Source organism: Gobio gobio (assembly GCF_949357685.1).
Source record: "Gobio gobio genome assembly, chromosome: 24".
In the NCBI taxonomy this organism is placed as follows: Eukaryota; Metazoa; Chordata; class Actinopteri; order Cypriniformes; family Gobionidae; genus Gobio; species Gobio gobio.
This window is the reverse complement of record NC_137120.1, coordinates 19224219-19250490: the sequence shown is the minus strand read 5'-3', so window position 1 is coordinate 19250490 and position 26272 is coordinate 19224219. Positions and strand designations below refer to the sequence as shown.

Here is a 26272-nt window from a genome sequence, read left to right as displayed (position 1 = left end):
ATTTTGAAAGACGCTGTCCAGAGGTCCCGTCTTGACCTTTCAACGTTCTCGTTTTGCCTGAGCATGATTCAAGAGGAAGGCTGCATGTTCTGATTTAGTGTCCTGACATGTACATTCTCATGGGCTCCAACCTCACTATGACAAAAACCATATGTGCAGAAACATCTTTTATTCAGACTAAGAGTGTTTCTGAATCCCGAGAGTGCTCTAGTAAAAATGCGAACTGCGAAGTGCCTTCACAGTGAAACGTCAGCCTCCTTGACGAATACAGGACTGGCCGGTCATTAAGGTGTCATACGGGGCGGCAAATGAACTGGAAAACATCCGTTGCTTGCTGCAGTTTAAATCAGCACACAATCTGCACTGGTGCATTATGGGAACAACCTGGGTGTTCCGAATGTCTGCAATCCATTGACTTGCCATTGCAGTTCAGGTGTCTGCGGGCCACACGCAACACGCTCACAGCAAACATGTTGCTAAGGGTGGAGAAACTACGACACAAGGCCACGGAGTTCATCAGCCTGCAGAAACTCTCAGCGGCGAGGAGGAGTTGTCTACACACAGCAGCTTTCTCTCATATGGTTCAAATGAATCCGTCATCATAAACTATTTTACGTGCCGTTAAAGGTAACAGAGCATATTTCAGATATGTAAATGCTAACCAACCATGGTTTACTTTAGAAACTGTAATGTTGGCTTTGAGACTCTCTGTGGTTTTGAAATGAAATGTATTGCTTTAGGTGAAAATCTCAGTTGATTTCACGCTGTTGTGATATTTGGTGCTTTCATGTAAGAATGTGTAAAGCACTTTAACCGTGGAGCAGCTTGTACTGCGGTTTAATGTTACAAAGTTTTTGCATTCGAGCTTCTGGAAAAAATCACAGACAATAGAGCCGTCACAATACCTTAATCACATCTTGCAGTACAATATCTGGAGTACACTCACTGTAAAAATCCAACTTCTATTTTGTCAGACAAACTCTATTTTAAAGGTTACATATATTATAGGCCAAATACATATGACTAGGAATGTGCACCAGTACTGGATAATTGAAACAATGATCAGTCATTATAATGCGTGACATTGCTTTTTGCTGAATTCGAAATTCAGTAACAATTCTAGAAAAACGAGTCAAATACGGAGCTTGTTTTACATTTTATTACTTCCTAATTTCCGGCAGAGCCTATACACAAGCCACGTTCACTTTAGGAGCGCGCACACACACACACACACACACACACACACACACACACACACACACACACACACACACACACACACACACACACACACACACACACACACACACACACACACACACACACACACACACACACACACACACACACAAAAAAACACATTTACTCGATATAGAGTGCAAGAAGACAGAGCACAAATGATTGCAACAGACCGCTCTATCTTAAAATAGGCCCTTTAAAAACTATTTAAAATACAAAGCGCAATTAAAAATGTGATGCAGTGCTGAACTCTCGTCAAGCCAGTGTGTGCATATTATAATAATTACAGTAACCTGCAGGCAGCTAAAAAAGACAACCTTTTAAGTGTAAGTGTAAGAAAACATTTGAGAAGTTCTTAAGTATTTTTCAAGAATTGCACAGGCATACTCTTACGAAATCTCTTAAATTTCTTAACTTCTTTCCTATGATTTTTGTGAACCCAGCCCCAGGATTGGTTATTTGTGTAAGAAAAATATCCATATTTAACACTTTATAAAGTAAAATATCTAGCTTCCGGCGGGCCGTCTTCCGTATTCAACTTAATCGTCACGCCTGTTATGCTTTTTTCGAAAGTTGAATACAGAAGGCGGTCTGCCGGAAGCTAGATTTGTGACTTTATAAAGTGTTAAATATAGATATTTTTCTTACAAAAACCCATCGATTCGCTTCAGAAGGCCTTTATTAACTCCCTGGAGCTGTATGGAGTACGTTTATAATGGACGGATGCTTGGAAGAGCCAGGACATTTTTTAATATAATAATTGAATTGGCTGTTGGACTAGTTTTTGGCTAGTTTTGACTGGCCAGAGGGCCATTTTGTTATGCTGAACTATCAACTCTTACAAGAATACTGTGGTACAAGTATTCAAGGCTTGGGCATCGTGATAAAACTAGGTGTTTCTGGGCTGATTTATTTATTTGTTTTGGACCCTTCAAAAAACTTTACCTCGAATTTTCTCAAAATTGACTTTGCTGACTCTATCGACTCCAAACAGGTGTAGCTCAGTCATTTTTGTCCGATTCAAACAAATCATACATCATTTTGAAGGTGTTATAATAGAGAATGTGAAAATAGCAATAACTCATTGTGACTCATTTTGCCAGCACGGGTCACATATAATGATCCTATAGAGTAAAGAATGGCATCATTCACGTATCGGTGAATATAGGTTTTCCAGGTTTTAGGTATCTCCACTGTGGATATAAATAAATAAAAAATATATGTTAGGGGTTCAACTATAATAGATGCACCAACTTTAAAAAAGAAAGGATCTAGACATAGACCAGCAGTTTTTTGGGGGGTTAAGTTTATTTTGTTCAAACCAAACCTGTGTCTTAGTAACTGGTTGTAAGGAAAAACTAAAGGGCAATGTAGTGTATGTAATGTAGCAACATGATTCTCGAATAAATTACTGACTCTGATAAAATGTTTATTTTAAAAAATCTGCTAATCTAGTTTTGTATGTAACAAAAAAACTCTAGTTCTTTTACAGTATTCCAAAATGTTTTTGAGTTCGAGGAACAATTAGAGTTCGAGACCACCTTGTTCAGGCGATTGTTTTGGTGCGGATCCGAGCACGAATGCACGAATGCACATATACCTAAACAAACTGACCCAAGGGAGAAAACACACCAGGTTCTGAAACAAACGTGCAGGTGTGAAAGCACCCTAAATCTCCAATATCACCAGTTGCCAAATAAAGCTGGAATAAGTTCTTCTGTGAAACTTAAAGGAACTGTTAAACATAATGAGCTCCCTAAATCTCCAAACAATACGACCCTTGAAGCAGGTACATGCTGAGTCAACAGTGGTCGTCACTGCCCTCATGGCTTCAGCTCAGGCTCAGGGACTGAACGCCATACAGGCCACACACAGAGTGACCCTCATATGCTGCCCCGATGACCCTCCAGGCGTTCGGCTCACCTGCTGATCAGGGTCCAGAGCATGTGCCCTATCCCAGCCCGGGTCGGGTCGGGTCAAGCCCAGCAGGCCAGTGGGGTGAGCCATTCTGCTTCTTCCATTTGCTTCTAAGCTTCGCTTCAGAGAAGAGAAAATGGCTTCAGTGGGGTTAATCCCACTCCAGAGGCGTAGTAAACCGCGCGTGTTACTTCACACATCAGTAATGCCACAGTGAAACATCTGACAGTTTCGCCATTCACCCAGGGTCAGGCCTGACGGATTAGACTGGACAAGTGCCGGGTGACGCCCTGATCAAACTTCTAACACGGGCCTCTGCTCATTTCAGATGCTGTTCAGCTGTAGCTTGTCCATTTCAGGATATCCCTTACAAACAGAAAAGTTTACTACAAGTACACTTAAAGGCAAGACACCATGAGTAGGGTTAACATTTTAACTAATAGATATCACCATACTTCCCAGGTCAATTAATTACAGTATATAGAGACATAACATTTTGTATTAAAGTTTTCAGAATTGTTGTTGAAATATGCAAATGAGGCATTATCTAATTAAAAATTCAGATTTGCATACATTTTCAGAACATAAATCCGAAAATTGGATAAAGTTCACAATTTTGTTTAATTTTGCTGACATGTTAGATTTAAAGGTTTTACAAAGGGGATTTTCAATTTCTCTTTTTATTGCTCCATAAATCAGAGCATACTGTCAAGAAAAGAAAAATCACCATGTTTTAGGAGTAAAATATTATATAAATCAGGCGAATGATATATGAACAAACCCCTCAGTAAATTCCTTTAGAATACAGATAGGAGTAAAACTGGAAAGTTTGGTGTATGTACGATAGAAAAAAAGCTAATTTGGAGAAAATGGCCTTTAAACATATGTAACGTAATTTAAATCTACAGACGCAAATACATAAAGTGTAATAAAATAAACACTCATGTATATTTTGGATGTTTTCTTTCTACTAGTCTGAAAGAAGAAATATTATGGAAGCAAAATAGCCCAAAAGTAACATTACATTTTCCAAGTATATTTTGTGTAGTAAGTATGTGTAGTTTACCAAAAGTGTATTTTAAGTGTAACAGTAGTGTGTATACAGCATGCATATATATTTATTTAGTACAAGTATAGGCCCAAATATTCTTATACTTTTATGTATAATTGTCAGTTAATATACGTATAATTTTGTTTTGTTTGTTATCTAAGCACTATAAGTGAAAAGTAGACTGAATATATACACTTATTCTTTTTGTTTAAAAGCTCCATACTTGAGTAAAATTATTTTTTTGTAAGGAATAGGAGGGGATATCCAGTTTAACAGATCAACTGATCATGCTCTCAAAATATACAAACAAAAAATTAAGACGTAGAAAATCCTTCACAACCAAACAAGACATTACAAGGAAAAGAAAAAAAACAGCGTCTTCTTGGCCTGAGCTTTAAACGAATAAACAGGAGCTAATTTCAAGAGCACTTTTAGAGACACAGCTCAGCCCAAGAGGATGTGAAACAGCTTATTTTCATAAGAAACACAACATTTACTTTACCTGTTATTGGAAAGACTGACGGTGGATTACTTCCATCTGAAAGCAATTAGGACGGCTTTAACGCTTGGTGTGAGAAATACGGCTTTCACAAGGAATGTTTTTGCTCTTTTTCATTCAGGGATTTTAAAGCTCAGGCCCTCAGGGTGAGCGGTGGTTGGTGATTGGCGGACGGCAGCCAGAGATGTCTGGGTTTAGGCAATTACCATTAATGAGCTAACCATGTTTACTGGCTTATCGGAGGGCAATTACGGTCGCATATCACTATTCTAAAAAAACTCTGGTATTCTTCATGGTCCGCTTGAGTCTCAGTTCCTCTGACCTAACCCTGCATTTGCGAGCTATAAGAAAGTACAATTAGCATGTGCCATTTAAATGGCTTTTTAAAACCTTGCAATGCAAAATCATTTTAAAAGGTTAAAAAGGCTAGGCAATGTCTGAGTCAATGTTAGCTTTGATAAATTTTCCTCATTGGAAGAACACGTCTGTGACAACAATTTTGCAACACAATATTGCACTTTCTTGCATGTTTCATGAAAATTTCACTGAGTGCCACTAAAAGTGCATGAATTTCTTTCTGAAATAGATGACCATGAATCTGGTAACGGTTCATTACATTGGTTGCTGTGCGTATCGTGGCAGTTCGGAAATTAAATCCAGTGAGTGGTGCTAAAAGGTTTATGCTCTATTGCATAAATGTATAGGCCTACTACACTAAATCTTTAACATACCAACACTATCTCATGACCAATTCGTACGTACAGTATTTGTACGAGGTGGCTAATTCATATGAATTTGCACGACCTCACTCGTATGAATTCGTACGATCTGTCTAAACCACAGTGGCGGGTAGGTTTAAGGGCAGGGTTTGAGGTTAGGTAATTCATACGAAATCATACAAATTAGCCACCTCGTACAACACGTTCAGTACGAATTGCCTTGAACATACCCGATAGTGTTAAAGACCCCCTGTGGTGAAAATCTATTTTTTAATGTTGTTTGTGTGTCTATGTGGTGTTTTTAATATGCTTTCAGACAAACCATGTGCAAATTCATGTCAACACCATTGCTGAATATTTTCTCCTTAAAACTGCAGTGAACCAAAGACAGTCTCAAAAACATGTTTTGAAATCACTGGTGTTTCTGACGTCACAATCTACCTTGTGACCAATCCCGTCAACATGTGGGCGGGCTTTAGCATATCATTAACTGCTCTCAAGCAGTGGAGTCTCAAGAGACGACAGGATATCCCGGTATATTTTTCTGTTGGTATGAAAAATTGGGTACATTTAGCAATATAGCGGGTGAATTATGTATATGATGTATATTACATTGTTATGATGAATTATATGCCTTTCTCCACAGATGTTCCATGATGTTCAAAGCGTTTCTAAGGATGCTGACTGATACTGAAGGCAGACTGAGATGGCGAACAGGAACATGGTTTGTGTAACATTAGCAACACATTATTAGCTGTTTGATAACGTAGTCAAGCAAAAGGATCATCATATTAATTACCGTTATGTATCCGACGTTTTTGCAGCGTTTACTACAGAGACTTGAGTAAAAGTTGAGCGAGTGGATCTCTGAGCTGGTGTGAGTGAGTGGAGGCGGGGCTCATTTGCATATGAATGGATCCGCGTATACTAAATGAAGCAAGGGTGTACAGTTACATTCAAGCTATTTTAAGGTATGAAGTTTTTTTTCACAGGTAAAAACCTTTAAATGTGTCATTTTGGTGCTCAAACATGAGTTTTAAGGGATAAAATGATTGACTACAGGGGGACTTTAACACAAGCAAACTAAGATAAAAACACATTTCCTGAAGCAACCGTGCCATTTTATCTTGCTTCTACAAGTCTTTGTTCTCTTTTTTCATGACTCCTGTTTCACAGGACTCGTATCTGACAGCAGTGCTGTACCAGGTGATCTGCAGAGCAAGTTAACTATGTCAGAAAAGCCACACATATAGAGCTGATTATGTGATGCAAACATCAAAATGTATTAGTTTACAAATAACCCACTATGGTAAGTGTTTTGAGCTCATATCATAGGTGCAAGAAAAATAGTTCTATAAGTTGATTCAGTAAATATAGTAAATAAATAGTAAATAAGTTGAATCAGAGACATCTGCTGAAAAGATATCTCATAGATATTATATAGATATCTCAATATTTAGATTGTTCCCGCTTTGGAACAATATGCACACATGACCCATGCTCAATACAATATTACATTTTGATTTTATGTTCAGAAAATGTAAGTATAAGGAACACCAAATATTTAATTCTAAATCTGTCAATGTATCAAATAATGAACTGCATCCCAAAACGACAGTAATCTGGTGAAAGGAAAGAGCTGTAATAAGGCAAAAAAAAAAAAAAATGGCTCAGTATATAACAGCGGCTCTCAGTGCTGTTTACGTTGGGTTTCCAGAAGCCATTAGACATGAGTGAGGTTTAGTGTATATACAGGGCATGTGGTTTGTATAAAGGCATTAACCTTTGGCCATTTCCTTGTGCTAAAAGGAAATTACATTTGAACAGAGTTTTATTTAGCAGCACTGACGTAGTATGAGAAGCTGTAAGCTTAATGACTTATGTCAAGCTCATTAATCTGAAAACATCTTACCTGTGAGCATCTCCTGTGGTTCTCACACCAACCCAACACAAGGTCATTCTGAAAGAGACCAAGAAACACATACACATGATCGCAATGACAATACAATCTTTTCAACTGTCATCAAGTATGAATAGTATAAAATACAGTGTGAATTATATTTTCATCTCCCAGACTAGAGAAAGCTCTGACAGACAGGGATCTTTAAGATGTGTTTTGGAGGATATGGGAAGATTGGAAGTGGTCAGTTTGACTTCAAGCAGGAATACAGCAAATAGGTTTTCTGAAAGCACAATTTGGCCCTTGCAAGCCCTAGTTTGGCCAGTTGCAACGTATGGTTGAGAAGCTTTTTTGAAAAAGGCGCATCCAGGCCTTTGAGAACAAGTGTATTAGAAAGTTGTTAGAAATTCCATAGACAAAACTGATGACAATTGAGCAGGTATACAAACTGGCTAGAACAAGTGGCAAATTGCTGAATCACATTAAATCCCACAAGTTACACTATTTTGGTCATGTAATGAGACAATCAGTCGTGGAAGACAGAGAATATGCTGGCTGTATAGTATAACGACATGGACTGGTCTGTCAGGAGCTGCATGGTTTGTTTCATGCCATACAAGGCAGAAGACTGGTCATTACTTTCTCATCCATGCAGCCAACTGCCGCCAAATGATGATGGTGAAATTACATGACATGAAAGCACAATTGAGTCATGTAGCGCAGGCAAAACGTTAAGAATATAATCGTAGCATAAATATTTATTAAATATTTATTGTTACATAACACACACAGTTTCTGCCAATCTCATGTTAATCTTGAGTACCTATAGAGTAATATTGCATCCTTCATATAATTCATAAAAGACAGATACGCTTTACTGATTCTTTCTGAAAACAGCCGAGCTGGTGGAGGAGTTCAGTGGGTGGAGCTAAAGAGACACTAAAAACAAAATGACAGCACTGCCGAAGGCTTCTGAACTGGTTGATGGGTGCACTCTTGTTCTGGTTGATGTGTGTGTGTGTGTGTGTGTGTGTGTGTGTGTGTGTGTGTGTGTGCGCACGCTCATCAGGGTGAAGTGCCCATACAAGGATTTCCGCCCTTTATGATGTCATACAGGGCCATACTCGAAAAAAAAAAAAGTTCCGAAAACTTGATTGAATCCTGAAGGAGTGTATTTGGTACAGAAATACTCTATCATATGTCCAACTAATTGTTTGAAATTTTGGCCATGTTTAGCATGAGAATCCACTTTTTAACAGTGTAAACAAGTCCGAATGCATGAAATAGCATTAGACCCCCCCTTTAAAAAAAAAAAACAGAGAAGACAATCCCAGAAGAAGATAGTGTCACATGCCTGTCCTGTCTTGTGTGCACATGTGGGTTTTGTTAGTGTGGCCATGTGCCTCTGTCATTGTTTGATCCCTCCCCCTTGTTATCTGATTAGTGTTTGATTTCCTCCACCTGTTCCCTCCTGATTTCTTCCCCTTTATATAGTTCCCATGTGCTCACAGTCTTTGTGGTTACGTTGTCTTGTCTACGTGTTCCTTCCCTGTGATCCGCTCCCTGACTTCCCTTCCCTGTGATCCGCTCCCTGACTTTTTGGTTTGTTGTTTGGTTCTATTATGTTATGTTTTGTATTATATTATGTTTTCCCCCTTGTGGGTTTTTGTTTGTGTTTATGTTCATTTTTATATTAAATTCATTCTCATCCTGCACATGAGTCCTCACCTCAGTTTCCCTCAGCGTAACGTGACAGAACGTAACCACCATGCAGAGGACTCAGCAGGAAACGGTCCCACCACGTATGAACATTTTGGAGTGCTTTGCGTGGTGGGCTCGTCTCACTGAGGAGGCCGATAGACTCCGTGTTCCGGTGGATTTGGTGCCGGTGGTCTCTAAGCGGAGGAGGAGAAGGAAGGCTCCCTCCGTGACGGCTCCGGGGGTCCCTGTGCCGGTGGTCCCTGTGCCGGTGGTCCCTGTTCCGGTGGTCCCTGTCCCGGTGGAGCGTGTCCCAGTGGATCGTGTCCCGGTGGATCGTGTGCCGGTGGTCCCTGTTCCGGTGGATCGTGTGCTGGGGGTCCCTGTTCCGGTGGTCCCTGTTCCGGTGGTCCCTGTTCCGGTGGTCCCTGTTCCGGTGGTCCCTGTTCCGGTGGTCCCTGTTCCGGTGGTCCCTGTTCCGGTGATCCCTGTTCCGGTGGTCCCTGTTCCGGTGGACTCGGTGCCAGTGGTCTCTAAGCGGAGGAGGAGAAGGAAGGCTCCCTCCGTGACGGCTCCGGGGGTCTCAGTTCCGGTGGTCCCTGTGCCGGTGGTCCCTGTGCCGGTGGTCCCTGTGCCGGTGGTCCCTGTTCCGGTGGTCCCTGCTCCGGTGGTCCCTGCTCCGGTGGACCCTGCTCCGGTGGACCCTGCTCCGGTGGACCCTGCTCCGGTGGTCCCTGCTCCGGTGGTCCCGAGTCCTGACACAGCCTGGAGGGCTGTGATGGGGTTCTTCATGGCGGCAGTCCTGCGTGCCTGGGAGGAGCACAGGGTTTCCCCTGGCGTGGTCCCAGTTCCGGTGGACCCTGCTCCGGTGGACCCTGCTCCGGTGGACCCTGCTCCGGTGGACCCTGCTCCGGTGGTCCCGAGTCCTGACACAGCCTGGAGGGCTGTGATGGGGTTCTTCATGGCGGCAGTCCTGCGTGCCTGGGAGGAGCACAGGGTTTCCCCTGGCGTGGTCCCAGTTCCGGTGGACCCTGTTCCGGTGGACCCTGTTCCGGTGGTCCCTGCTCCGGCGGTCCCTGCTCCGGTGGTCCCTGCTCCGGCGGACCCAGTTCCGGTGGTCCCTGCTCCGGCGGACCCAGTTCCGGTGGTCCCTGCTCCGGCGGACCCAGTTCCGGTGGTCCCTGCTCCGGCGGACCCAGTTCCGGCGGTCCCTGCTCCGGCGGACCCAGTTCCGGCGGTCCCTGCTCCGGCGGACCCAGCTCCGGCGGTCCCTGCTCCGGCGGTCCCTGCTCCGGCGGACCCAGCTCCGGCGGTCCCTGCTCCGGCGGACCCAGCTCCGGCGGTCCCTGCTCCGGCGGACCCAGCTCCGGCGGTCCCTGCTCCGGCGGACCCAGCTCCGGTGGACCCTAGGCCAGAGACCATCCCGGCAGTTCCTGCCGTGTCCGGGCCTCCCGAACTCTGCGGGCCGCCCCGGCGCCCTGCTCTTCCCGCGCCGCCCCGGCGCCCTGCTCTTCCTGCGCCGCCTGAACTCTGCTGGCCACCCTGGCCGTCCCGGTCGCCTGAACTCTGCAGGCCGTCTGAACTCTGCTGGTGTCCCCGGCCCCCCCGGCCGTCTGAACTTTTTGTGATCCCCGTCTCTCCCTTGTTTTCCCCTTCCTTTTCTGTTTCTCCCTTGTCTGTCCCTCCCGTCCCGTCCTGGTCAGTCCCTCCCGTCCCGCCCTGGTCAGTCCCTCCCGTGCCGCCCTGGTCCGTCCCTCCCGTGCCGCCCTGGTCCGTCCCTCCCGTCCCGCCCTGGTCCGTCCCTCCCGTCCCGCCCTGGTCCGTCCCTCCCGTCCCGCCCTGGTCCGTCCCTCCCGTGCCGTCCCGCCCTGGTCCGTCCCTCCCGTCCCGCCCTGGTCCGTCCCTCCCGTCCCGCCCTGGTCCGTCCCTCCCGTGCCGCCCTGGTCCGTCCCTCCCGTGCCGCCCTGGTCCGTCCCTCCCGTGCCGCCCTGGTCCGTCCCTCCCGTGCCGCCCTGGTCCGTCCCTCCCGTGCCGCCCTGGTCCGTCCCTCCCGTGCCGCCCTGGTCCGTCCCTCCCGTGCCGCTCTGGTCCGTCCCTACCGTGCCGCCCTGGTCCGTGCCGCCCTGGTCCGTTCCTCCCGTGCCGCCCTGGTCAGTGCCGCCCTGGTCCGTCCCTCCCTTCCCGCCCTGGTCCGTCCCTCCCTTCCCGCCCTGGTCCGTCCCTCCCTTCCCGCCCTGGTCCGTCCCTCCCTTCCCGCCCTGGTCTGTCCCTCCCGTCCCGCCCTGGTCCGTTCCTCCCGTCCCGCCCTGGTCCGTTCCTCCCGTGCCGCCCTGGTCTGTCCCTCTTCGTCTGTCCCTCCCGTCCTTCCCTGGTCTGTCTTTCTTGCCCCGCCCTCGGCTGATGGAGCGTCTGGTAGCCGCTCCGTAGAGAGGGGGTTATGTCACATGCCTGTCCTGTCTTGTGTGCACATGTGGGTTTTGTTAGTGTGGCCATGTGCCTCTGTCATTGTTTGATCCCTCCCCCTTGTTATCTGATTAGTGTTTGATTTCCTCCACCTGTTCCCTCCTGATTTCTTCCCCTTTATATAGTTCCCATGTGCTCACAGTCTTTGTGGTTACGTTGTCTTGTCTACGTGTTCCTTCCCTGTGATCCGCTCCCTGACTTCCCTTCCCTGTGATCCGCTCCCTGACTTTTTGGTTTGTTGTTTGGTTCTATTATGTTATGTTTTGTATTATATTATGTTTTCCCCCTTGTGGGTTTTTGTTTGTGTTTATGTTCATTTTTATATTAAATTCATTCTCATCCTGCACATGAGTCCTCACCTCAGTTTCCCTCAGCGTAACGTGACAGATAGTGACGGGATAGTAACAATGCTTTGTGAAGCTTCGAAATCTTTGCAAATCATTTGTTTCGAACCAGTGGTTCGAATTCAAGTCAAGTCACCTTTATTTCTATAGCCCTTTTAACAACACATATTGCTTCAAAGCAGCTTTGATGATAGGAAATAAAAAATGTTTTAGATGAAAAGCTAAAGTAAAGCTAAAGCTAAAGTTTTGATTTATTAATTTCTGTTGTAAAAACTGATTTCAAAATGTAAAAACGCATGTAAAAAAATATATTGCACAAAATGAAAACAATAATGTAAATATTATTATTATAAGTGTAAATCAAAAAAATTAAAAGCGCATTTAAAAAAATAACAAGCATGATTTCATCTCTTAAATGTCTTAGTGTGTGTTTTGGTCATAATTTAGACTTTTTTAAATCTAATTTCATCTTTTTTTTCTAATAATTAGGACTTTCAATCCTAATTTAGATTTTTAAGTCATAATTTTGACTTTAAAAAAAAATTCTCAGAATTTTTTAAGTCCTACTTTCAACTGTTCATCTCACAATGACTTAGCATGTCATATTTTTTACTTTTTATCTAATGATGAGGATTTTTAAAATCATATTTTCAACATTTTATCTCTTAATTATGACTTTATGATAATTTAAATGAGCGGATCAGTAATATAGTTGAATATTTAGAGTCCCCAACTGAGCAAGCCAAAGCCAAAGGCGACAGAGGTGATGGTGGCAAGGAACCAAAACTCCATCAGGTGACATAATGTAGAAAAAAACCTTGGGAGAGTGCATATCAAGCATTTGTGAAACGTTTAGAAACAGCAGTGATGTTACTGAAATCTTTGTGAAACCATGAACTAGTGTATATATTGTTTTTACCTAATCTCCGATCAGTTTTATACATTTGTAGACATTTTTATTGACACTTTTGTATAATAAAGAGTTGTAAAATAATAACCAAGCTGTCCATAAAACAAACAAAACAATGGTATTAGATGAGTTTTATTTGGTTTAATAGATTACACTTTCAATAAAACATTTGCAATTGGTTTGTAAAAAGTTTTTTATTAAAGGGATGATTGATTGTGATTAAAACTTTTTAACTTTAGTTAGTGTGCAATGTTGCTGTTTGAGCATAAACAACATGCCATGTTTGGATGAGTTGTTGGCATGCTGTCGAAAAACGATTGTTATTTCTGTTACACAGTCAGCCATGTTTATACCCACTCAAGTCATAAACTGTCTCATCTATTTAAACGTTATAACTGTTCTGTTTTTGGCTGTAATAATAAATGCCCGGCATCTGAGCCACTGAGGATGCAGTGGATTCATTTAATTTGTGATGGTTATGTGCCCAAGAAATAAGCTAAATATGTATATGTTTGTGTGAATCATTGTACACTGGACTGCTTTGCAAACAAGGGTAAGTAAAACGCAGGATTTGCACAAAAATTGCTTCTCAAAGATGGATCAAATCCAACTCTTTGTAATCCAACTTCATATCCAGAACACGCAAGTACTGCACTTTATAATGTGTTTTTGCAAATCGCCTTTCTGAATGTGCTAATGTAGCTAAAGCTACCATTGTCTCTTACTATATTCACAGAGACCAGAGCTTGTTATTTTTAACCCAAAAATGCTCACCGCCTGTACAATTCAAAATTGCACTTTTATTACTTCTTAAAATTAAAACTAACGACATGGCCCTGATCTCTGTGAATACAATGGTCCTAACCAGCACATTCACAAAAATATAACGTGCAGTATTAACATGTTCTGAAAATGAAATGGTCAAACAGTTGGAATGTATCCATCTTTGCAAATTCTACTCGCTGTGTGAGGTTCTCCACACTCTAGTTGTTGTTGTTTAACTAGCCAGCTGTAAAGGCTCCACCCTATTCTGAAAAGGGGGCAGGGAGCAGTAGCTCATTTGCATTTCAAGAGACACACACAAAAACAGCGTGTTTTTGCTGCCACCCAAATAAGGGCTGTCAAAATATTCGATAATAAATAACCGATGCAACCAGGAAAGGGAGTAGAGTGAGTTCGGCAAAAGGAGATTCAAACTCGGGTCAATTTGCGTCAAAACTTTCTGCCACGCACCATTGTTATCATTGACCATTCAGCATCTTTCGTAATTTTGTCGGACCCAACCAGACGTAAGTGGGCAGAGTTAGTGTAAATAGACACTCCGTGCCTATATATGGAGTGTCTATTTACACCAAGTTCAAATAGCCCACCTTGATGTCAAACACTATTTACACTAGCTCTGCCCAGCAATGCCTGGTTGAGCCACACAAGATAAAAAAGGCCCTAAAAATACAGCCATGTAATATTTGAGAAAGCAACCAATTCGGTTGTTAAGTCTGACGTCACGCAGCAGCGCTTCCAGGTCCAATCTCATATCGCAAGAAAAACAACAAACAGTGTTAATATACACACATTGTGGTGTAATACTAGAATTTTTTTTTTATCATAACCTTTATTGGTATCTCCATACCAAAATTCCAGATGGCCAGACAGTGATTCATCTTTTATAAATCGTTAAAATATTATAAACAAACCAGCACAGAGACTGTTGTGTAGACAGTAAGTATTTAAAATGTTTAACTTTTTAAAATGTTTGTTGTTTAATATGAATAATTTAGCGTTCATAAACGGCCATTGGTGGCATTCTCAAGTGAAACAAGTTGAGGCTTGGAACCAGAAGCGTTCCTTACTTCACGACTTTACAAGCGGATGGTAACATTTATGACAACCATTCTGTAGAGGTTTTCTTGCGGTTAATTAAAATAAATTTCAAAGCGTTGTACATTAAAAATGTTATGTAAAAAAAAAGCAGAGTTCTTTCTTTTCAAGATCCATTCATTGTACTGTTTTAATTTTAATGGATGTTTTCTCTGTAAAAAGAATACACTTAGGAAATCAAAATTTAGTAACTCACAATTTTTACGACTGATTATTTTTGCTTGCAATTAAAAAAAATAAACCTGAATTAAATATAAATCTGATGTTTTATGAAAGTTATGTGTTATTGTAACGTACTGCTCTGAGACAGAAGGTAGAAGATCCAAATGCAGCTTTATTAAAGGGTAATCCACACTCGTAGTCATCAAACAGGCAAGAAATCATAACATGTAATCAGTCCAATTAGGCAAACAAGACAAGAGAGACAGACAAACGGGTAATCCACGGAACAGGCACGAAATCCAAAACCAAGAGACATGAAACCAGGGAGAATGCTCATAAATGCAGTATAGACATCAAGACTTTGCAGTGAATGACAGGGTGAACATGGTTTATATAGGGTGGGGTAATGGGGTAATTAGGTAATGAGACACAGGTGCAAACAATGAGTGATGATGAGTCCGGGCAAAGGATTATGGGTAATGTAGTTTGTGATGGAGTGACAGTTTGGGGTGGAGTGCCCTCAGGTGGTAATCAGGGGCACTCTCACTAGTGATTGTGACAGTTATATACATGGACTAAAATTTTAAATCGCCATGTAAGAACACATTACATTAAAATATGCACTTCAATAAGCTGACAGAAAGCAGGTTAATGCGTTTACATGTTGAGCGAAATCGATGTAAGGGACAAAAATCTAGCAGTGACAATCGGTTAATGCCTAATGCACTTTGAAGCCTGTCAAACAATCAAGCTAAATTAAGTGTATCCAGCAGATGGCACCGCGAGCTCGAGCAGCGCTAACAGAATACGTACCATTTGTGAGTGTATTAGAAAATGTAATATTCAGCCGTTTATTTTTAGTAATTGTTTAAGGCAATTTCACAATTTCAGTCATCATACAGTAACCAGCAACAGCCCCCTTTCATAAAGAGTGCGTGCCTCTAACTGTAGGCTGGTCGCTAATATCATGGTTGCTTTGACGGGAGTCACACGTGTGATGCATGGAATCACAGGACTGATTATTCACCTTAGCAAATCACGTTGACAGGAAAAAAAATAAGCATATAATATAGCGACGGCAGGTTTAGGGAAAATAGCGCAGTAAAAGTACCGATACAGCACTCAAAATGTACTCAAGTAAATGTACACTGTTTTTAAACTACTTAATAAAGTACCATTCCTGAGAAAAACTACTCAATTACAGTAACGAGAGTATATGTAATTTGTTACTTTACACCACTGGTAAATAGAATACATCACTATTGTCGCTTAGTTTAAATAGCATCTGATAGCCGCTGTCATGGGCCTTCAGTGGCATTTGAAGCATGAGGTCAGAACTCCTTCCAGCGTGGGGCGACATGGGCAAGAATGAATCACACCAAACACACCATAACCACAGCCTCAAGCGTACGTCAACACCTAACCAAACCTTGTTTGTGCTGGTGAGGAGTTAACCATAGCTAACGAATGACATCCAGAAGTGTCTGTGTTTAGACTTCTGTTATGTCATAGTGTCTTCGTGAATGATGGGATGGCAGACACCACAAACATAAAGACTCCTCTGTAACCTCATGTAAAATGCGATCTGAATACTGCTCTGAAATGATGGCAAATGCAAACACGCATACGAACATTCACTGTGCAGACGAACGCCACAGTAATCCTCCAGACACTCCCTGTGTGTAACCATTATTTATCCTCAGCAAACGTGAGTCACACCTCCTCTGAGGTCCCACAAGGCTTTTGTGAGGGTTTAATTAGGACTTTAGGGACAGAGAGAGCCCATTGTGTGTCATGAAGTCTCCAGAAGTGATCTCCAAAGGAATGCTGGAGCGTAACATCATCTCAGGAGATCACATCAAGGCTAAATCCTTCTTGATGAGCTTCCCAGACTAAAGCTCTCACTCCACACCTTCCAACTAAACCAAATAAACCAACACTTACAGGTTTGTTTCATGAAGAAAAACGTATAAATCCTTGTAGGTTTGTTTCATATGGGTTTCTTTCTTTAAACACAGAAAACAAGAAGTTAAAATTTAAGTTAAATCCTTAGTCTTTGGGGCTGAAGACAAGTCCTGCCCACTTAACAGAGAACAGAGATTGTGTCCCTTAATGAGAGATTTAGATTGAATCATAAATAGGCTGCTATATATCACAGTGGGAAAACAGTTAATGTATATGTAATAACCACAAGTTATCATTAGTGTGGGTCATGAACTGTGATGTGTTTGCTTGGACAGTTGAGGATAAATATATGACAGAGCTAAAGCTCAGCTCAAAGGTCTGTCTGTGTCCTGGTGTCTTCTGAAGTCCAGCCAAAACTAACATACACTTACCATCTAACTGATTTATACTTGAAATGCACTCAAGTTAATCCATCAGATATCTGAAATGCATTGTTAGCAATAAATTAAGACATTATTTATGTCTCAAACATCTCATCTTCATGTCTTGTATGACCTTCTTCGGTCAGAACACAGAAGAGATTTGAAGAATGTTTTAGCTGATTTTGTTATGAATGTCAATGGGGCTCAAAACTTAAAGGCATATTTTCTTCATTCACTCTCAAATCAAATGAAAGGTTTCACCAAAAATTATACAAATATGATAAACAGTTTTAATTTAGGCTTTTATTCGCATATAAACATTGATCAACACACACAAACACGCACGCACGCACGGACACACACACACACACACACACACACACACACACACACACACACACACACACACACACACACACACACACACACACACACACACACACACACACACACACACACACACACACACACACACACACACACACACACACACACACACACAGAGAACCTTAAATACAGTAAAGAGGGAAGCTCAACCTTGCTTGTCATATTTGATGAGCTCTATGTATTTGCACTGATCATAAAACAACATTTACAGGGACTAGTCCATGATTTTATTGCCGTCCAAATCCAGAATGTCAGTGTTTTTCTCCCACCACCCGCGTAAAAATTCCCGGCCGAATTACCTACTGTTTTTTGACAAACACCAAAGTTGTGTGGTAATTGAATTGCCGTCCGAATCCACATCTCTGAGTTTTCAATAAGAGGTCATTCAAAATTCACTGTTTATATTCTTTTTGACCACTGCCGAGCACCATATTGTTGCGCTTCGCTGTCATTTGGATGCATTTGGATGAAAGTTTTTACAATAACAATATTTCATCACCGCTCAAAAGAGAAAGAGAAGAAAAGCATGTAAACATTTGAAATGGGCCGTTATTATGGCAGCAATTATATACGTTAAAATAACCAAGCAGCATTATGTTTACCTCATGTAAATAAGAGGCTGTATTAATTATTACATTGAGGTGGCAAGCAAATGCCTTTTTACTGACGTCCACATGAGAAACAATTACCATCCGAAAAGGGCTAAAGATGAACAAAAGTCTTTTCAGTAGAATTTTCAGTTTTAAGTGAACTAACCCTTTAAAACATTGATCAACACACACATACACAGACTTTATGCCAACATTAACCTCAAACATCAACTAATGTCAAACCTCATTGGTCCTCATGCAGTACACTGTACACTCTGAGGACTTACCGGAGCTTACCTTACAAAACCTTAAACACTTACAATGACTTTAGTCAATATTAGGGAGTAAGCATGATTTATTGTTATAATATTGATTCAAATAATTAGTAATTCCTTCTGAAGGATTTGGTAATACTTGAGTCATTACTAGTGGGTTACCATGATCTTCACCAGTAGGTACCTGGCCAAGGCCACGGAGGCCGTGCCTCTCTAGTCCCCTGAACTGCTTGCATCGCCATGGCTTTCTGAACTTCCTGCACCACCATGGTCCCCTGAACTTCCTGCACCGCCATGGTCCCTTGAACTTTCTGCATCACCATGGTCCCTTGAACTTTCTGCGCCGCCATGGTCCCTTGAAATTCCTGCACCGCTATGGTCCCTTGAACTTCCTGCGCCTCCATGGCTTTCTGAACTGCCTGCGCCGTCATGACTTCCTGAACTACCTGCGCCGCAATGGCCTCCTGAACTACCAGGTTCACCCATGCTCCACGGCCAAGGTCCACCCATGCTCCAAGGCCTGTATCTGCCTTGCCAGGGTCCATTTCCTGTCCCCCTGCACAGACCTGGCCCGCCATCCCTCCCCCAAGAAGGCCCTCATAGACGTTTGTTTTGTTGGGTATCAGGAGCCGCCCTTAGAGGGGGTAATCTGTAATGTCTTGTATTCCCTGTCACTACCGTTGGTGAGTTCAAGTTTCAAGTCTGTTCAAGTCAAGTCTGTTCAAGTCAAGTCCTTGTTTGTTTTGTTCACTTGGAAATAAACTGCATATTGGTTCAACTGCAACTTGCCTCCAGTAGATCCGTGACATTGAGTGATTACATGAGACATGATACACTTCTGTAAATTGTACTGTATCTTTCAACTTCAGATGTTCATTCATGTTTATGTTGTGCTATAACTATAGTAAAGAGTTAGAGATGACTGGTTCACGTGGCGCATGAACTGAGGCACTACAGCAATCTGGCACAGCACATTAAAGAGCATCAAAACCTGTTGGGTGGTCTTAGCATCGCATCTTGCTGTTTTTTTCAGTGTCTCATATTCATTATTATTGGCCTTGTTACAAAAAGTACAAAAAAGTGAACTGAAGGAGACTACTTCCACTAGGGAACACCATTGAAGGGGTCTCCCTGGTCTGCACTGATGTTTAGGTAGGTGGCATGTGTCAAATTTACGTCCACATGAATGGCTGGACCCAGGGTTTCCCAGCAGAACATTGCCCAGAGCATCGCACTGCCTCCAGTGGCTTGGCATCGCCCCACAGATTCTGGTGCCATCGCTTCTCTAGGTAAATGGCACACACATACACTGCCTGTCCATGTGATGTAAAAGAAAATGGGACTCATCAGACCAGGCAATCTTCTTCCTCTGTTCGAAGATCTATTTCTGGTACTCGTGTATTCATAGGGGCTTTTGGCGGTGGACAGGGGTCATAGGCACTCTGATTGTTGGCTTGTACCAGACAAACCGACAACGGTGTTGGGCGCCCAAGGCTCATCGATGCACAAGGCCTTCGTTGGCCTTGTGCATCGATGAGCCTTGGGCGCCCAACACCGTTGTCGGTTTGTGGTTTGTTCCCCTCCTCGGACCACAGTTTGTAAATTCTCACCACTGCTGACCAGGGGCGACACACAAGCCTTGACCTTTCAGAGATACTCTGATCCAGCTGTCTGACCATAAAAATTTGGACCTTGCCAAAGTCGCTTAGGTCTTTACTTGCATCCAACATGATTGTTTGCTTACCATCTAATCTACCAAGACCTTGAAATATGGCCTTGTTAGGAGATAATCAACGAAATTTGCTTTGTTTTGGCTAGTCAGTGTAAGGGTTTGGCAATACACCGGTAGACACGATCAACCAGTATAAATGCTTTTTGCCGCCTAATTGGGCTTGAACCGTTAAGGGGGGGTTCTTACACTGTTAAAGAGTTGGATTCTCATGCTAAACAATGCAAAAGTTAAAAAAAATTAGTTGGACATATGACGGAGTATTCCTGTGCCAAAAATACTCCTTCCGGTTCCTCACAAGTTTCGGAAAGTTATTTTTTTTTGAGTATGGCCCTGTATTTCGTAATACAGGGTGGAAAATCCTTGTATGGACACTTCTCCCGGAAAAGCGCACACACACACCAACTAGAGCAGGAGCGAGAACACGCACATTATTCAGATAACGTAAGTTGAGAAGGATTTTTCGTGACAATGTCACTAAAAAAATTGACATTGTCACTAAAGAAGTGTGTTTCTGGTTGTGAGGGAAAGATAACCTTGTTCAGCTTCCTAAAGAACCCATCGTTAAGGGAACAGTGGATGCCTTTTGTTTTTTAAGTGTGTTCCATACATTTTTGATGACAAATGTTTTATAAGCAAGGCCCATTGGATTTGGAGATCATTGCAGGCTGTGAGTAAAATGCATCAAATGTCTATGTTTTGTTGGCAATCTGTGTGTAAGTGCATATAATATAAACAACATGAACGTAGTGAATCAAAGTGGTGTAACTTTGTTTTAAAAAGTGGGTGAGTGGGGGAAGTCATGAAAAGTCATGTTCAATGTGATAGTTTCATCCTTAACTTTACATCTCCTAACTATAGCATAATACAATATTGTTAGTCCCGAGATTCTTCACATAGTTTCGCGGTCCAGTTGTAGAGCTTTTGTCAGGTGAGCGTGTCTGAGGTTCAGTTTTGGGTTTGAATCCACCATCGTAAAGTTTTTCTCTCATTAAAACAAAAGGTGTTCATCAGTGATTCTGTATCAAGAGCAAGGACACATCTGTGTACATTTTATTTTGTGATTTAACCGGAACAAATAGAGTCTATGATGCGATGACGTGTTATGTGTGTCCTTTGTGTGTGTGAGCACATGCACTCGTGACTTTTTAGCTCCACGCATGGCACATGCTTTTTTTCGGAAAGAGTCAGTACAGCTTATCTGTCTTTTATAAATCTAATAAAATTAAAGACTTTTTTGAGATATGAAGGATGCAATACTACTCTACTCAAGATTAACACGAGATTCGCTGAAACTGTGTGTGTTATGCCCCCTTTAAATACACATACTAAGTGACCATGTATTTGCAGTAAACACTCAGTTTACTGCGTCTTAAACGCATCTTAAAGTGACAGCATCCAAATTTACCTGCTGTCATTATTTATGCTAATCAAACAAAAAAGACTATTGACTGAATCAAGAGAATTTTGTAACTTACATTAAGAATAATTGTATCTTTAATTTACACACTTCTAGTGGTTGAATTTTTTCAGGTTGGTCTATTTCATTTGTGTCTTTGTTCTAGTAGTTTGTTTTCTTTGCTCTTTCTTTATCACTGTTTACTTGTCTTCAGTACGCTTGAGAGTTTTTTTAGGCTAGTATTAGTTTTTTTTATTATATTGAAAATGGTGATATGAAGAATTAAATTTCAATGGAATGAAACAAATTGTTATTAATTTTTTTTTTTTAAATATATCGTTATCGTGAAATAAAATTACTCATATCGTGATATAAGATTTTGGTCATATCGCCCATACCTATTCAGTGTTTCTTAAAACCCTGATATATTTTTGTTTAAAAATCATGTAGTAATAGGCGTCACAATTCACCAGTGTGAGTGATTACCAGCAGAGGGCACTCCACCCCGGACTGTCACTCCTTCATAGACTACGGGTGCGTTCCATTCGACCGTAAGTGGACTGCGAAGTGGACTTCAGAGGGTATTCTGCCATCTTAAGTGAGATTCCAATCCAAAGGGAGCGAACATGTTCAGTCCGAAGGGTACTGCGAACGGCGTAGGGAAGAAGGGAACATCGATACATCACTTCACAGGAAATAGAGTGAAAATCACCCAAATGTCTTTGCGCGTCGCGTGCATCACCTGTCTGAACTAATGATGGTGCAGAGCCATTGGTTGGAAGAGTTTTTAAACAGCTCTGCGATTAAGGAGTTTACATATGCATTTGAATATTCATAGTTATTATACAAACTGGAGTATTTATGAATGGTTATGGCAATAACTGTTACATTTGTATATTATATTTGATGAATATGTAAACAAATTAAAAGTGTTGAGAAGCACCTGAGGGCTGTCATATTTTTTATTTGACTTTATTTACCTCAGGAATGTTTACTGTGCAGCTGCACTTGGGAAAGAAAGCGCACGAGATGAGACCGCTAAAGACCATTAAGAATAGCCTATAGTTAACCAAATCAAAGTATTTTCATATTGAATGACAGGTGCAGCTTCAAATCTGTTCATAGTCAATACAGGTTATAAGTAAACTAATAAAACTAATGGACAATGTTTTGATTATATGTTTTAGATAGCCTATACTGTGTGTTTTGTAACTGTATATGCTTATTATATGGTTTTCGAAAGTAAAGTAAATTACAATATTAATTTATGTTATATCGTAATCTGCACCCGTCGTTGCCTTTCTTTGATGACGTTGCAGGGAGTTCCAAATGAGCGATTATTGTCAGCGAAGTCCACTTCAGCTGATATACCGTGATCAGGGAGTAGGGAGCAGTGAACAGTGCGTAGGGACCCTGTCGAATGGAATGCACCTTATATTACACATAATCCTTTGCCCGGACTCATTAGCACTCACTGTTTACACCTGTGTCTCATTTCCCTGTTCACTTCACCCTATAATAGCCTGGTTTCGTTGGAATTTTTGCCTGTGTCCCGGATTACCCTTTTGCCTCTGTCCCTTGTTCTGTTTGCCTGATTTGACTGCCTACCTGTGTATGACCTTTTGCCTTTTCTCTGACTACGATTGTGGATTACCACAGCTGTCAACATTGAACATTGAAAATAAGGGAGATTTCCCGGAATCCATCCACAAAATAAGGGATTTTTTTTTACACGATTCTTACCCACAAACTTAAAAAAAAAACACTAATCATTAACAGTCTAAAGAGTTTATAACTACACAATATTTTTTGATTTTGGCCGTCAGTGTCCTGATCCATCATCGCACATCACACTCATCTACTCTACTCTCCTTGAAGTTCATTTCCCACTACTTTTTCCCTCTTCCTCCCGCCCGCTGCTGCAACAGTCTTCTTCTTATTCGATAGTAGCCTAAGCCAGTGTTTCCCAACCTTTTTTCAGTCATGGCACCCTTTGAAAATGTTCTCCATTTTGTGGCACCCCCTCGCATATGTTACGCTAGGGGTATAACGGTACAGATTGCTCATGGTTCGGTTTGTGTCACGGTTTTAGGTTCATGGTTTCGGTGCGGTTCAGTATTTGCTAGGTTCAGTAGTTTGTCCGTTCAAGAGCAAGACTTGAAAGAGAACTCAATATTTGCGCGCAGTGAGACGTGTGCGCGCTTTCGGATAAGTGCACAGAGACAAATTTTCTCACAGCGCTTGCGACTTCTCATTCGCGTCTTCTTCTGGCACTACACCCGGGTGATGACTGCGAAAATGACTGGTCATATTCGAACATACGGCATGCACTGAACAAAGTTTACAAAGAGAGAATTATTTAAAAGAAATTGAACAACAAAAAAAATATTTTAAGGACTTTTACACGGTACCCCTGCTCTCGTCAGACGGCACCCCGGTTGGGAAACACTGGCCTAAGCTACTGTCTGTGTACTGCCACCTGCTTGACTGGAGGTCTAGCAACCCAAGTGCAAGCCACTTCACAGACACAGATAGTTGTGTGTTCTGAGTTAACACAATCAGAGCTTAAAAATACGGGATATTTTACGGGAAAATACTAAAACGGGAAGACAGCGGGAAAAGAGCTATAATACGTGAGAAACCCGGAAAAATGGGAGGGTTGACAGCTATGTGGATTATCCTTTAAATAAAGTTGCATTTGGATCCTCTACCTGTGTCTCTCAGAGCAGTTTCATGACAATAGGGTTGCAAATTGTGGAAACATTGCTAAAGCTTGCCTTGTAGGTCATTACAATAGAGTCAAAAAGGTTGAGACCAGTATTTTAAGGGGTGGAGGTGTGGGGCAGGCTACTTTTCATTCTATGTCATTTTAATGTTAGATAATAGTTTCATAAATATATCTAAGTAATGGTACACAAATTTGTACCCTATTTGTACCTACTTCTGAAACAAGCTATTTCAGACAAAATACAACCCATATTAAAATCAACCACAGCATTAAAGTATTTAAACTTTAAAAGTATCAGTCATTGGCATTTTAATTTCCTCTGATTCATTCCTGTCATTCTTGGACAGTTTAAATGGTCGTTCAGCTCATATGAGTATTCATACCTTTCTTTCATGATCCCACCACAGACCACCATCAAAGCCACCAAAGAATTATGCCACATTGCTTCCATTTTAGTCCTTCGGAAAATAACTATATGTTCCATGCCATAAACCCATCTCTTATTTCTACAAAGCTTAACATTGTTCAGTGTCTCATAATTATGTGATGTTTGCTCGGACCTCAGTCTTCACCACATGCCCTATTGTGAGAGAGTGTATCTACCAACCTGACGACATTTCCCTGAACCGCCTTTATAGCCTCACCAATTCTTGCCCGTTTTTTTAAAGCCTCCCTTTTCAGTATTGTTTCAAATAAATAGCTAAAGAGAAACAGATTAGCACAGCTCTCTGTGGTGTGGTCTCTTCCTGTAAACAGCATTTCAATAAAGTTGTTCTGCTGGATTTTTATAGTGTCTGTGACTAACCAGACTTTATATTTTAACACAAATTACCAGAAGCTCTTGTGGTTTTGACCGTAACACATCACTATGCACATAATAATTGAGTTATTTCAGTAAAGCCATACAACAACACAAATGAGAAACAACAACAACTTTACAATGGTCACAATTAAAGAATGTAATGCAGAATATCAAGCTGGAGACATTTGTTTAGTGCAACCTTAAAATTTAGACTAGAGTTGACAAGCATCACTAATAATATCATTCATTTCTATTTACACCGATCAGGCATAACATTATGAATAACACTGATTACATCTATTTATCACAGCACCTGTTAGTGGGTGGGATACATTAGGCAGCAAGTGAACATTTTGTCCTCGCAGTTGATGTGTCAGAAGCTGGAAAAACGGGCAAGCGTATGGATTTGAGCGAGTTTGAAGAGGGCCAAATTGTGATGGCTAGACGACTGGGTCAGAGCATCTCCAAAACTGCAGCTCTTGTGGAGTGTTCCCGTTCTGCAGTGGTCAGTATCTATTAAAAATGGTCTAAGGAAGGAACAGTGGTGAACCGGCTCATTAATGCATGTGGGGAGCGAAGGCTGGCCCGTGTGGTTAGGTCAAACAGACACGCTACTGAAAACCCCACCTCGCAACTTACAGGACTTAAAGGATCTGCTGTTAACATCTTGGTGCCATATACCACAGCACACCTTCAGGGGACTAGTGGAGCCCATGCCTCAACAGGTCAGGGCTGCTTTTAAGCAAAAGGGGGCCCAACAAAATATTAGGTCATAATGTTATGCCTGATCTGTGTATATTTCACCTTCAAGAACCCAAGGACACTTTACAAAGCATTAAAAAAAATCAAATATCAACATAAAGTCCTTTCAAGCATGACACTGAGAAAACTTGAAACATTTTTACAAGAGTTTTTAATTAAATCTAGAAGGACTCATCGAGATTTTGAAGCAGCAGAGATTTGAACTAGACCTACAAACAGCGAGTTACAATAATAAAGTCAGAGGTTATAAAACCATTAATGCCTGGTTCAACAACTCTAAACTGTATTGAAGAACTGGGCAATATTATGGAAAAAATGGGATTTAACAAGCTGGATTATATGGGCTTAAAAACATAGTATCGGTTTAAACAGCAGTTTGTATAATGGATGTAGGTCTAGCCAGTACACCAACAATGCCAACGGCAAGGTCCTGATGGGAATATTTTGGAGAAAGTAACAAGATTTCACTCAGTAGTCAGTTAGAGTGTACTGC

General features: G+C 41.7%; 1 protein-coding gene across 1 annotated transcript in view; it reads right to left on the bottom strand.

Annotated features, from left to right (window-relative positions):
- The window catches only part of anos1b (anosmin 1b), a 120337-nt gene that overhangs the window by 71792 nt on the left and 22273 nt on the right, over positions 1 to 26272 (bottom strand). The window contains 1 exon segment of the mRNA XM_079808356.1: positions 7338 to 7385. Coding sequence (XP_079664482.1) covers positions 7338 to 7385 — 48 coding nt within the window.